At 39.9% G+C, this 14,252-nt stretch overlaps 1 protein-coding gene across 1 annotated transcript in view; it reads left to right on the forward strand.

The window, feature by feature from the left end:
* Positions 1-14,252, forward strand: part of LOC140201992 (lutropin-choriogonadotropic hormone receptor-like) — a 76,291-nt gene that overhangs the window by 25,765 nt on the left and 36,274 nt on the right. Inside the window, exons 3-4 of the mRNA XM_072266859.1 lie at positions 1,203-1,277; positions 10,855-10,929. Of these exons, the coding sequence (XP_072122960.1) occupies positions 1,203-1,277; positions 10,855-10,929 (150 nt within the window). The remainder of the gene's footprint in view (positions 1-1,202; positions 1,278-10,854; positions 10,930-14,252) is intronic.

The following is a 14,252-nucleotide window of genomic DNA, read 5'->3' on the forward strand; positions in this document are numbered from 1 at the left end:
CTTTGAAATATCCGAATTACCAAAAGGGTATGGTTCAATATTAGCTTTGAGTTTGCAACTCTATGGCCTGTAATTAATGACAATTATAGTAGTTCCTCCAAAGTAAAAATAGTCAATTTTCTGTCCATGAGAGTTCTAAAACTTGATCTTAACTTTCCACTGCTTGCTGTTACATGGAGGGATGATAAGCAAACAAAAATTTAAAACTGCAGATTATGGAAATCTAAAATAACACTTAATATTACAGCAGGTCAGGCAGTATCAGTCGAAAGAGAAACCTTTGTGATATAGGGCCTTTGACTAGAAACACTTACTCCATTTCACTTCCTACAAATGCAGCATGATCAACTGAGGTTCAAAGAAGAGACCAGCTTTCAATAGTGATGGTTTCACAATCGCTATTGTGAATCGACTAAAGTTTCGTGTATTACAAAATCGCATGTTGCCTGCCATGTGGTTGTGGTGAAGTGGATAAACCTGAATAAATGATAAATGAAAGCATTAAACTGTCTAGTTTACAGGTGAGAATTTTTAAATTGGTTTGCTAATTAATCAGACACCAATTTAGGTTTGAAGTCACTAAAGTGGTTAAAGGTGAATGTAACTTCATCAAAAGTCAGGATTTTGGCAGCAGAATTTTGAGTAGCGTCAAGGTTACAGAGGGTAGAGTGAGAGAAGATAGGCTTCAAGGTTGGAGATAACAAAGGCATGAGCAGCAGATTGTGCAAACCAGGAATAGGATTAGGCATTGTTATGGAGGTTATTTGGCAGATTTACGAATGGCAATTTTGTAAGATTACTTTGGGGATAATGTTAAACCCAGCAATGCAATCTTAAACTGGATCAGGTTTAGATATTGTTGACATGGATGTGACAGGTGGCTGTGGTGCAGAATTTGTGATGATTGCAAAGACAGTTTTGGTCTTCCCTATAAAGGAAATTCCTACGCAGTTCTGGATGTGATAGATGTACTGGAAGGTAGCGATAAGGAAGTAGAAAGGAAAGAATGAGACTGAAGTGTGACCTCAATGTTGATGTCAATGTTAACCTCATATAAAAGGGTACTGGTACAAATCTCAATTCGTAGACCTAGTTTCACTCTGCTGGAAGTAGAACAAGAAAATTATTGTTTATTGTCACAGTTTTACAACTACCCAATCCATGGAATGGTTGATTTCACTTATTATTTTCTTGTATTTCAGTGATATTTCGCAGAGTGATTCCTTGGAGAGAATTGAAACTCAAGCTTTTGTCGATCTTCAGGACTTAGTAGAACTGTAAGTGATGTAAATATCACTTTACAAATGCCAATCTAATAGAACCTTGAAACTAATGTGATTAAAGGAGTCAAGATGTAAGAATTAAATTTTAACTCCTTGGGCATGTGAGTTTAAAAACATTGGAAGTGAAGGGGTGCAGTTCTACAATTTGCCAGCTTCCACATCTAACTTGTGTGCAAGGACACCTCTCCCTCTGGAGAGAAGGGCTTCTAATTTCAATATGGTAATTGAATTGAATTGACTTTATTACTTACATTCTTCAATTACAAGAGGAGTAGAAATCTTTGTTATGTCTCCATTCAAATGTGCAATTATAGTAATTTGTAATAAATATTATGTACAAAAGGATAGTCAATATAACACAGAAATACAGTTGTGTCAGCATGAAGTAAGCAGTCTGATGGCCTGGTGGAAGAAGCTGTCCCGGAGCCTGTTGGTCCTGGCTTTTATGCTGCAGTACTGTTTCCCAGATGGTAACAACTGAAACAGTTTGTGGTTGGGGTGATTTGGGCCTCCAATGATCCTTTGGGCCCGTTTTATACACCTGTCTTTGTAAATGTCCTGAATAGTGGGAAGTTCACATCCACAGATGCACTGGGCTGTCCGCACCACTTTCTGCAGAGACCTGCGATTGAGGGAAGTACAGTTTCTATATTAGGCAGTGATACAGCCGATCAGGATGCTCTCAATTGTGCCCCTGCAGAAAGTCCTTAGGATTTGGGGATTCATGACGAGCTTCTTCGACCATCTGAGGTGAAAGAGGTGCTGTTATGCCTTTTTTAATCACACAGCCAGTATGTACAGACCACCTGAGATCCTCGGTGATGTTTATGCCGAGGAACTTAAAGCTGTTCACCCTCTCAGCCCCAGATCCATTGATGTCAATAGCGGTTAGCCTGTCTCCATTCCTCCTGTGGTTCACAACCAGCTCCTTTGTTTTTGCGACGTTGAGGGAGAGGTTGTTTTCTTGACACCACTGTGTCAGGGTGATGACTTCCTCTCCATAGGCTGCCTCATTATTATTTGAGATTAGGCCAATCAGTGTAGTGTCTTCAGCAAATTTAACTGGAGCTGTGGGTGGCGATGTAGTCATGGGTATACAGACAGTAAAGGAGGGGGCTTAGTACACAGCCCTGAGGGGCACCTGTACTACAAATAAGAGAAAATCTACAGATGCTGAAAATCAAAAACAACACACACAAAATCCTGGAGAAACTCAGCAGGTCAGGCAACATCTATGGAAAAGAGTAAGGGTCTTGGTCTGAAATGTCAACTGTTTACCGTTTTCCATAGATGCTGCCTGACATGCTGAGTTCCTCCTCAATATTTTACCAGTTTGTTTCCTGAGCTTAGCAGTGAAAGCAAAGTGGTGATGGACAGGGCTGAAGATGTGACAAGCAAATCCATTAATGTTTACTGCAACTTCGCAGCTGCTTTCTCACATAAATCTTTGTTCAAAAAAATTTACAGAGAAGATCTAACTTTTTAAGCATTGGTGCTAGGTTTGTGAACTTTGCAGCTCAATTTCTAAATTTTGTGGCCTGGTCTTTCACCTCATCAGCGCAGGTGTTGCTAATGCTAAGAGAACCATAGTACCATAGAGTTTTAGAGCAGGGAAACAGGTCCTTCAGCCCAACTGGCCCATGCCATCCAAGATGCCCCGTCCAAGTTAGTAAGATTATTCACTTTGTTAGTATTTGGCCCATAACCTTCTATACTTTCTATCTGTTTTCTAACTGTCTTTTGAAAATTGTTACTGTCCCTCCCTCAACCACTTCCTCTGGTAGCTGATTCCACAGAGGTGCTACCCTTTGTGTAAAACAAATTGCTCATCATGTTCCTCTTAACTCTTTCCCCTCTTATTTTAAACCTGTGCCCTCTAGTTCTTGACTTCTTAATTCAGGGAAATAGAATAAGTTCATTCATCTTATCTGTGGTTAATAGTTTAAACTACAGTAATATAGCGGGGGATGGGAAGCAGGATGATAGAGCTGAGGGTGAGCCAGCAGGTTTACAAGCAGATGATGGATGTAACATGAATGTAAGGAAGGACAAGCCAATGATTAAGTACAAATGCAGAAAGCACAAAGTTAAATTGTACCACAGAGGCAAAATTCAACAGGGTGAGGATGCAGGACTGAAGATGCTGTATTTAAATGTTTAGCATACAGCATCAACGTTCCTGCCACCCACTGTGCAAGCAACAGCAAGGTCCCCAAAGACAGACTGTGGTCCACAGTACATCAAAAACTAGGTATTCATTCCAACATCTTCGACATCCCACAGGCACTCTCTCTCACATACAAGGGGAGCCATTCCTTCAGACAGTTTGAAGACAGGGGAGACAATAGTTGCTATTTCAATGTTGCAGTCTGAAACACTGCTTTTTATTTTGAGTTCCCAACTCGAGAATCAGCAGCAAACTCTCCCTCATCATCGAGAGAGCGATCGATCGATCGATTACCAAGTGCAGAGCCCTCTGACAGCCACTCTTGCTGTCTACGATCTACCGGGTCCCACTACACTTCAGTCTGCAACACCAGCAAGAATTCATGTCCACAAGGCCACCCAGGCCTCAAAGTCACCTGACCAGGCCGAACCTGGACATATCGAAACAAGGCCGATTGGCGAGCTCCTGGAATGAGCTGGGGGGAGTCGTCTACGGGCACCATCTTTAGTACCATCCACCTCATGTGAAGGTCTACATTCATGTTGTATGACCTCTGAGGGACACTTCAATTCCTTTTTCAAAATAGTCATAGGTAGCCACCTTCTCAACCTATTATTTCAGCCATGAGGATGCAGTGAAGCTTGCAGACCTTTTTGCATGGAGACCTACGAGACCACATTTAATTGCTCTGCTGGCATAACTGTATCCTTCTGTTAGAAATTTATGGCCCTTGTGAACTAACCACATAAGATAGTTTTGAATTCCAGGTTATTTACACAGTGATAAAAATATAATTTCAATGGGTATTGAGCATTTTCCATGAAAGGCAAATTGGGACTATATATACCATGGCAGTGATCGAGGTGAATGGTGGAATATATTAATCTAGGGCAAATGGTGGGATTAGATTAGATTAGCATTATTTGTCACATGCACATCAAAATATACAGTGAAATCTGCCATTTATGTCAGATCAAATCAGGACTAGGCTTCTGGTACCAACATATCATGCCCACAGCTCATTAACCCAAACTGTACATCTATGGAATGTGAGAAGGAACTGGGGTGCCCAGAAGAAACCACACAGTCACGGGAGGACGTATGAGCTCCTTACAGGCAGCAGCAGGAATTGAACTCCAATTGGTGATTGTCGGCACCATACTGGCGTTACGTTAACTGCTACGCTACTGTGCCACACTTATACAGACAAGGATATATCGTTCGATAATTAAACAACTATCTCCACTGGACTGAACTGAATTGAAGGAGCATTTTTCATTAGCATGCTGTTGGTGTCTAAATTCTTGGCCGTTCCATATTATATTGCATGTTCTACCAAATCTTGCAGCGTGCAGGGGAAATTTTGCTTCCAGAACTCTGTAATGAGGAACAGAAAAAGGGCTAGAAGGCAAAGTAAAAGCAATTTTGTCTTTCAGAAAAATTAGCCCAATTTCCAGCGTTGATCCCCTGGGCTGATCTCAAATGTTTACCTGGTGCCTGCCTGAGGTGATTAGCCAATTAGTAGCATTAGTGGCAATGCATTTCTCCAGCAAGAAGAGAGTAGACAAACTAGTTTGCATCCTTAAGCCCGCTGCAAAAGTTTGTAACTTCTACCATCTGCTCACCAAATGAATTAGAGCTCCTGAGTTTGAATTTTGTGTTTAAATAAAATAATGTTTTTGAGGATTCAGATAATTGCCCATGAGGTTTACTCTGTGTACTAGGTTTCCCACCACTGTTGATAGACGTGGCTCCAACTTAACCAGTAGAGTAGGAACTCTGGGCATGAATGCCCATCCCCGCTAATTTTCTCTTTGGCAAAAGGCAAAGAGAGGAAATAATGGGAGCCTTTTCTGGTTGGCTACCAGTGACTAGTGGTGTTCCACAGGGGCCAGTATGGGAACTGGTTCTCTTTATGTTATATGCCAATGATCTGGGTGATGGAATTGATGGCTTTGCGGCCAAGTTTGCAGATGATGCGAAGATAGGGGCAGGGGCAGGCAGCGCTGAGAAAGCAGAGAGTCTGCAGAAGGGCTTGGACAAATTAGGAGAATGGGCAGAGAAGTGGCAGATGGAATGCAGTGTATGGTCATGCACTTTAGTAGAAGGAATAAAGGCATTGGCTATTTTCTAAACACGGAGCAAATTCAAAAATCAGAGGTGCTATGAGACTTGGGAGTCCTCGTGCACGATCCCTAAAGGTTAACTCGTAGATTGAGTAGGTAGTAAGAATGCAATGTTAGCATTCATTTCAGGAGGACTAGAATATGAGGCTTTATAAGGTATTAGTCACACCACATTTTTAGTATTATGGGCAGTTTTAGGCCCGTTATTAATGAAAGATGTGCTAGCATTGGAGAGGGTCCAGACGAGTTAACTTGAATGATCTTAGGAATGAAAGGATTAATGTATGGGGAGTGTTCGACAGCTCTGAGTCTATACTCTGGAGATTAGAAGAATGAGGGGGAAATCTCATTGAAACCTGTCAAATATTGAAAGACCTAGATAGATTTGATGTGGTGAGAACGTTTCCCGTAGTGGTAGAGTCTAGGACCAGAGTGCACAGCCTCAGAATAGAAGGATGTCCATTTTGTACAGAAGTCAGGAGGAGTTTCTTTAGCCAGAAGGTAGTGAATCTGTGTAATTCATTGCCACAGAGACTGTGGAGGCCAAGTCATTGGGAATATTTAAAGTGGAGGTTGATAACTTCTTCATTAGTCAGGGTGTTAAAGGTTACAGAGAAAAGGCAGGAGAATGGGGTTGTGAGGGATAATAAATCAGCCATGACTGAATGGTGGAGCAGACTCGATGGGCCGTATGGCCTAATTCTGCTCCTATGTCTCATGGTCATTTGGTATTATTTACCTAAAAGAAAATTGGTATAGCGGTGTTTTACAGAGATGAACTTCAGAAATGGCTGAAATCTATCTCAACTGGGTCTCTGCCATTTTCTGGTTCATTTTGATGATCTCTCAAAGGAATACTGCAGAAGATCAACAAAACCCTTAATCTTTCAAGTTTTGTATAAATTAGATTTGCTTGCTTGAATCATTGCAACATCCTTTGGAATCAACAGAAGATATCTGGCACACACACAAGGCTTAACAAACAAATACCCTGAAGGCTTTGAAGTTTGAAGTGATCAAGAAGAAAGTAATGGCCTTGAGACAAGTAAATCACAATTAAAACAGTGTCCTCATGTGGTCCACGTTTGATTCCAAACCTGCGGTGAATCATTGGACCAACTTGTAGGGATTCTATAATCGACTCAGTTCCTTAATTAAACAAGGTTAAAAAATTATATCAGCCCATATTTCCACTCTTGACAGCAACTCAGCAATTTGAGATGAAAAGTATACATGTGTGGAATTTGTTGTGGTGGAATGAAGCTTGACTTGTGCCTAGGGCTCAGCCTCATATCTAAAGCATGGACAGTTAGACGTGTCTGCAGATCATCAAACAAAATGTCAATACTTGTAGCTGATGATAGGGGTACAGTTGGTCAATGTGAAAAGTGGGAGAAGTATTCAGTAAGTTCTTATTTTGTCCAAATCGACTGTATTTTCAAACCAAAGATCACTTACAAATAATTAAGCTATTAATTAATCAGATTCTTGTCTGCTTCTTTGAATAACATCTATTCTCTCACTTATTTCTCCATTAATTCAAATTTATTCCATCTTTCTCTTTCCAGTTCGATTCAGAATACAAAGCACCTGGTGAAAATTGACCAAGAAGCTTTCAGGAATCTACCACAGCTGAGATACTTGTGAGAGGACCTTAATTTGCAATAGAGTTTGAAAAGAAGGATTCATACAGCCCTGTTTATATTTAATTTTTTGAGCGTGGTTTTTGTAGCATTATCTTTTATTCAATCTTTATTACAATTTATGTATTGGTTCCTAAAGATTGTAAAAGTAAATGCAGATAAGAAAAGTAATCTAATCCAGCTGTTTCATTTTTTCATAGAAATAGAGCCCCTGTACTCCAGCAGATGGTTATAGGGCCTCCTTTCATTCATAAATTAGGAGTATGTTCAGAATTCCCAGGGAAATGTCTTTTTTTAAAAAATTTTGCCTAAGTGTTCTCCCATTGTTCCACTGCAGGACCTATGCAGATATTTCACAATTCTTCCTCTAATAATATACCTGGAAGATTAATCCATGTAATACAATTTTCTTCAAAAACATTTTTCTGAAAATCATTGCCAAATTTAATGAAAGATGTTCTTTTTCTATTCTTTTTATGGGTACCAAATCTTGTATCCTGAGGCCGTAGCCCTCTGGTCCTAGACTCTCCCACTACTGTAAACATTCTTTCCACGTCCACTCTATCTAGGCTTTTTAAATGGGTTCCAATCTACCTTTGCACGCTAGAGGCAGGAAACATGTTCCCGATGTTGGGGGAGTCTAGAACCAGAGGCCACAGTTTAAGAATAAGGGGTAGACAATTTAGAATGGAGTTGAGGAAAAACTTTTTCACACAGAGGGTTGTGGATCTGTGGAATGCTGTGCCTCAGAAGGCAGTGGAGGCCAATTCTCTGGATTCTTTCAGAAAAGAGTTAGATAAAGCTCTTAAAGATAGCGGAGTGAAGGGATATGGGGAGAAGGCAGAAAAAGGGTACTGATCGTGGATGATTAGCCATCATCACAGTGAATGGTGGTGCTGGCTCAAAGGGCCAAATGGCCTACTCCTGCACCTATTGTCTATAGTCTATTGCAGTTAGATGGTATAAGCTGTAAGATTTGGGACTAACTATTTTATGCTGCTTGATCTTCCACAAAAAGAAAGTTGGGTCTTCACTTTGATTTCTTACCAACAGAAATAACTAGTGTCAAAAGTATCTAATTCATGGCCTAAAAATCTGCTTTTTGTTTCTGCCTTTAAGATACAAAAAGTTAAAATTCTGCATCAGAGAGTGCAGTTATTTTACCAAGTGTTCCTTCACACCCTCTCAAAGAATTATCAGTTCAGCAGTTTTCATAAACTAACATATTTAACCACAAATGAAAATTGTACATTCTTCTTGCACAAATTTTTCTAGCAAAGCTCTCCACATCCAAGATGCTCTATACAACAATTTAAATATGACCTCTTAACCTCTTTCTCTTATGTGATGTCCTTGGTTTCCAGTATCCCAATTGCGCCATGCAATTAACCCATTCTCTATATTTGCACATCTGTATACTCTTAGATTTTAAATTGCTTTTAAGGTTCTTATTCTTGTTTCAGATCTGACATGACCTAGTCCCTATCTTTGTAACTTTCTATAATTTACAGTCACATTTAAAATTTCCCTGCAATCTTCCAATTATGCTCTCTTCTGCATTATTGAATTTAATTCTTTGCAATAAGCAATTTTGCCATCAGTTACTTAATCACAAATTCTGAATTCTTATTTGCAGTCTTTTAGAAATTTACGGACACATAGGAGTCATATTAAAAAATGTATCCAATTGATGCCTTTCATGATCTCACTCTATCCAATTTTCTTTGAGTATCTGAATTACTACTCTTTTTAAAGTTGCACCATTTAGATATTTCATCAGATCTTGCCATTATAACTCCTATACCCAAGTCTGATTCATGTGTGATTGTTATGGGAAAACAACCAGTCTAGAAAGAAGTACATTCAGTTTTCTTCCTATAACTAATTTGCTCCAAGCTCTTGGTAATTTTAGGCATGTTAATATTAGCAGCAAGCTTTCAATATACCATGTAATAAATTGCTTTTTGAAAATAATGTACCTACACACAGAATCTACTGCATATATTTAGTCATTTTGTTAAAATCATCTCCATCCTTACCTTACCTATTAGTAGGTAGATAGGGTTGTAAAGAAAGCTTTTGTTATTGAGTGAGGGAGTTGGGTATTGTTATTGTCGCTGTTTTTTTTCTGCAGGTGATGGGGTCGGGGATTGTTGCTGGTTTTTTTTTCTGTGAGTGAGGGAGTTGGGGATTGTATTGTTGCTGTTTTGTTTGAGCTTGGGGGGGACTTTGGGGCCTGTGAGTTTTGTTTCTTTGCTTTTTGTACCTGGGGAGAGGAGTTGATCTCCTTTCTTTCATCAACTCCCACGGTCTTTCTGTATTTCATGGCTATCTGGAGAAGACAAGTATCAGAGTTGTACTAACAAAATGAACCTTTGAACCTTCTGGCACATTGGCTTTCATAAATCAAAGTGTTGAGTGCAGGATACGGGATATTATGTTGAAGTTGTTTAAGAGATTGGTGAAGCCTAATTTGGTAAATTATGTGCAATTTTGGTTATCTACTGTACCTACAGGAAAGATGTAAATAAGGTTGAAAGAGTGCAGAGAAAATTGACAAGGATGTTGCTTAGTATGGAGGACCTGAGTTGTAAAGCAATGATTGAATAGGTTAGGACTTTATGCCTTGGAATGTGGAAGATTGAGAGGAAATTTGACAGAGGGTTAAAAAATTATACTTCTATGGATAGGCTAAATATAATCAGGCTTTTTCCACTAGCTTGTGTGGGACTATAACCAGCGATCATGGGCTAAGGGTAAAAGGTGAAAAGTTTAAGGGGAACATGAGGGGAAACTTCTTCGTTCAGAGGGTCGTGAGAGTGTGGAAGGAGTTGAACAGCACAAGTGATGCATGGGAGCTCGATTTTAATGTTTAAGTGAAGTTTGGATTGATACATGGATGGTAGGTGTATGGAGGGCTATGGCCTGGTGCGGGTTGATGGGACTAGGCAGTTTAATAGTTCAGCACAGACTAGTTGGGCCAAAGAGTCTGTTTCTGTGTTATACTTCTCTATGAGTCTATACATTTCTAGGCTGATATATTTTTCCCTGTACGTATTCCAGGACAAAGTTGTATGTACTCAAAACAAATGAGAATCATGAATGTAAACCTCAATAATGTAAAAGCTTACAAAATTATAGAGGGACAGATTGCACACAGGTATTTTTATATTAAAAGCATAAAGTGTTAGTAAACCTTGTGTATGTAGCACTCTATCTGCTCTTCCTCTGCAACGCAGTAAGTAACTTCATGGAAAATAAGTATCCATGCCTCGTACTCTTTACTAGCTGCATTATCATGCAGGTATTTTCTACTCTAGGCATCTCTTATGAAACTTTCCTTTGGAGTTTCTATACATAGAATCAGTTGAATAATGCTAATTCCCTCAGATTATGAACGTTATCAAAGAAAGGGAAAATGCCATTGAATGTGCGAATGACTTCTGATTAAACAATATTTTATATTCCCCTGACTTAGGATTTGGTTTAAAAATACTTCCTACTAAATGTACCTGTTTGATGCTATAGTAGACTCATAAATTTGTTAAACTTCAACATAGTCACCTGCAAGTTAAAAAGAAATAACTGTCCTACTTGCTTGCTTAATGATCAATTCATTATTTTTTTTAAACCAGGAGCATTTGCAATACTGGGGTAGGATTCTTTCCTGATCTGACCCACATCCACTCTATTGCATCCAGTTTTATTCTGTAAGTATCCTTACAACCTTATCAGTATAATTGAAATAAATTTGATGGGAGAGGGGAGGGAAAAAGTGTTTGTTTTTATTATCCAGGTGAGAATGTAAAAACGCTGGAGGAACTCAGCAAGCCAGGCAAAGAGTATATGGAAAAGAGTATATTTGATGTTTCGGGCCAAGACCCTTCATCAGGACTGTGAAAAAAAGATGAGGAGTCAAACTAAAAAAGTTGGGGGGGGGAGGGGAGGGAGAAACACGAGGTGATAGGTGAAACCAGGAGGAGGGAAGGGGTGAAGTAAAAGAGCTGGGAAGTTGATTCGTGAAAGAGATACAGGGTTAGTGAACGGGGAATCTGATAGGAGAGGACAGAAGGCCATGGAAGAAAGGAAGGGGGGGGGGGAGTGCCAGAGGGAGGTGATCCAAGCTACGTACCATATTGAAAATTGTTCCCCATGTCTGTGCAATTTCTGCACCATCTTTTTTTCTGGCTGCCTTCAGCGAAATTGTCAAATTAAAAGCAAGTTTTGTGTTGAAAATACAAGACTACTGAAATTAAGCAGATTCATTTCACTTGAGTTTATCTCATAGTCAGAGAAAGTGGGCAGTATTAAGATCAAGATCCTAGTATCAAAAGAAGTATTGGAAAATAAATTAGTTGCAGTGGTTAGAAATCCTTCCATTAGTTCAGAGATCTCATGCGTTAAGTTGCTGACGGGAGAGACAGTCTGCTGTTTCTTTAAGTTACTTAAAATTCTGTCCTTGTATTCAAAAGGAATTGAGGATGATTGGGGAATCGTTAGTCTAAAATAAATCTAACGTACAAAAAGAAAACATATCACCATGTGTGAATCGTGAATGGAAGGATGATTTGAAATTGGCAGTTATAAACAATCACCATAGCTAAACTAGACCACGAAGTTTATCATTACCCAAGAAAAATGATGAAAGAAGCTCCAAAAATATCAGGAAACAACGGTAAGGTGAATTAAGCATCGAGTCAACACACTGTGAAGGCAAGGTAATGAAAGGAGGGAGAATTATTTGTGGAGAAAACCAAGGTGGAAATGAGAATGTTTAAGAATTTGTCGCCAATCTTTAATACCCTTAAACTGAATGTCAAGTCCATTTCAAAGCCAGGTAAGATTGATGCAGTTCTGGTGTTAAATGTAGGCCAGACTAAGCAAACTATACTGCTGAATCAAACTGGCATACTTAAGAAAGATCCCAAGCATTCAAGAAACTTGGAGCAACATTTCAGATGCTTTAATAAATTAGATGTATTTTGCATCATAGTTTAACTAGTCTCCAAGGTTGGTCTCAGCCTGAAATATTGACTGTTTATTCATTTTTATAAATGCTACTTGACCTGCTGAGGTCCTCCAGCATTGTGTGTGTATCTGTGTGTGTGTGTTACTCCAAGGTTATTGTTCACTTTGCTTTTCAAAGAAACTTGAACTGGTTTGAAGAATTAAAAGGAACCTCCCAGTCAAGGACTCAGAGAATCCAAGCAGTAAAGAATATTGCATCAGATCTGGATGTAAGAAAATTAATTATTTAGGAGACTGATCTTCCCTTTTAATATCACTATACCATATGCACTCATTTACTTTCACCACATTGTTTTTGCTATCAATTGTCATTAATACCCATATTTTGCTAAACAGCAGAATCAGAATCATGTTTAATATCACTGGCATCACAGATTGCAGTGGAGGCCAAGTCCGTGCATATATTTAAGGCAGAAGTTGACTGTATCCTGATTGGTCAGGGCATCAGAGGATATAGTGAGAAGGCAGATATTTGGGGTTGAGTAGGATCCAGGATCAGCCATGATGGAGCAGACTCGATGGGCTGAATGGCCTAATTCTGACCCTATGTCTTACGGTATAGGTCGTGAAATTTGTTAACTTTGTGGCTGCAGTACAATGCAATACATGATAATATAGGGGGAAAACTGAATTACACACATATATCAAATGGTTAAATGAAATAAGTAGTGCAAGAACATAAATGAGTACATCTTCAGGGTTCCAGCATTTCGTCGCTCTGGGGACGTGCTAATTCTAGGCCGGTGCTCCTGACTGAAGCGACGCGGGAGAACACAGAACATCAGGAGCAGCAGGTTAGCTGCCGGGGGTTGTGTGCCCAGAGAGCTGCACTTATTTAGTGCAACCCTCCGGGTGAAGAGCAAGTCTGTGTCTTTATTGATGCTCTGCTGCATGCTTAAGTGCTCGGTGGAGGGTGCTGATGCTTTTGTGGGGGTGGGGTCATTGCTGCTGCTTTGCGTGAGAGGCCAAGTTGGGGTTGGGAGCCTTTGGGGATCTAATGTTCTAACTGTTATTCATTCGTTGGGGCACGCCTCTGTTTTTGTGGATGTCTGCGAAGAAAACGAATTTCAGGATGTATATTGTATACATTTCTCTGACATTAAATGCACTTATTGAAACCTTGTGAAACCTAAATAAAAACAAAAATAGTGAGGTAGTGTTCATGGTCCATTCAGAGTCAGATGGCAGAGGGAAAGAAGCTATTCCTAAGTCGCTGAGGGTGTCCTTTCAGGTTTCTGTGCCTCCTTCCTGATCAAGGGGGCAGGTCCGAGATGGTGGGGTTCTTAATGATGGGTGCCACCTCTCCTTAAAGATGTCTTGAATACAACATGTCCAGTACCCATAATGGAGCTGACTAATTTTACCATTCTCTCCAGCTTACTTTGATCCTGTAGTTCTCTTCCCCCGCCCCACCCCCATACCAGACAACGCAGCCAGTCAGAATGCTCTCCATGGTATATCCATAGATACTTGAGTGTTTGAGGTGATATTCCTAATCTTCTCAAACACCTAATGAAATACGGTCGTCCTTCGGTATCAGCGGGGGATTGGTTCCAAGATCTCCACGATGTTCAAGTCCCTTATATAAAATGGCATAGTTTTTTCATATATCCTACTCCCATCCTCCCGTATACTTTAAATCATCTCCAGATTACTTATAATACCTAATACAATGTAAATGCTATGTAAAATAGTTGTTATACTGTATTGTTTAGGAAATAATGACAAGAAAAAAAAAGTCTGTACATGTTCAGTACAGACGCAACCATCGCAGCTCTTCTGGGAACACTGATGCTGCCTCAGCTGCCAATGCCAATTCTCCCGTGATCATTAAGTTCTTGAGGCTTTACATAGCTAGCAGCCGTCCCTTACTAGCCTTAAACTCCTTCCTCTCGCTCACAACACAAGTAGCGAACGAATGAGACGCAAGGCGAACAATGCTCAAACAACGAGTGCTGGAGAGAGACTGAGGATCTGTGAAATGGTGGGAGGCTACAGCAGGGTA

This window comes from Mobula birostris, chromosome 8, assembly GCF_030028105.1.
Source record: "Mobula birostris isolate sMobBir1 chromosome 8, sMobBir1.hap1, whole genome shotgun sequence".
NCBI classification, from domain to species: domain Eukaryota; kingdom Metazoa; phylum Chordata; class Chondrichthyes; order Myliobatiformes; family Myliobatidae; genus Mobula; species Mobula birostris.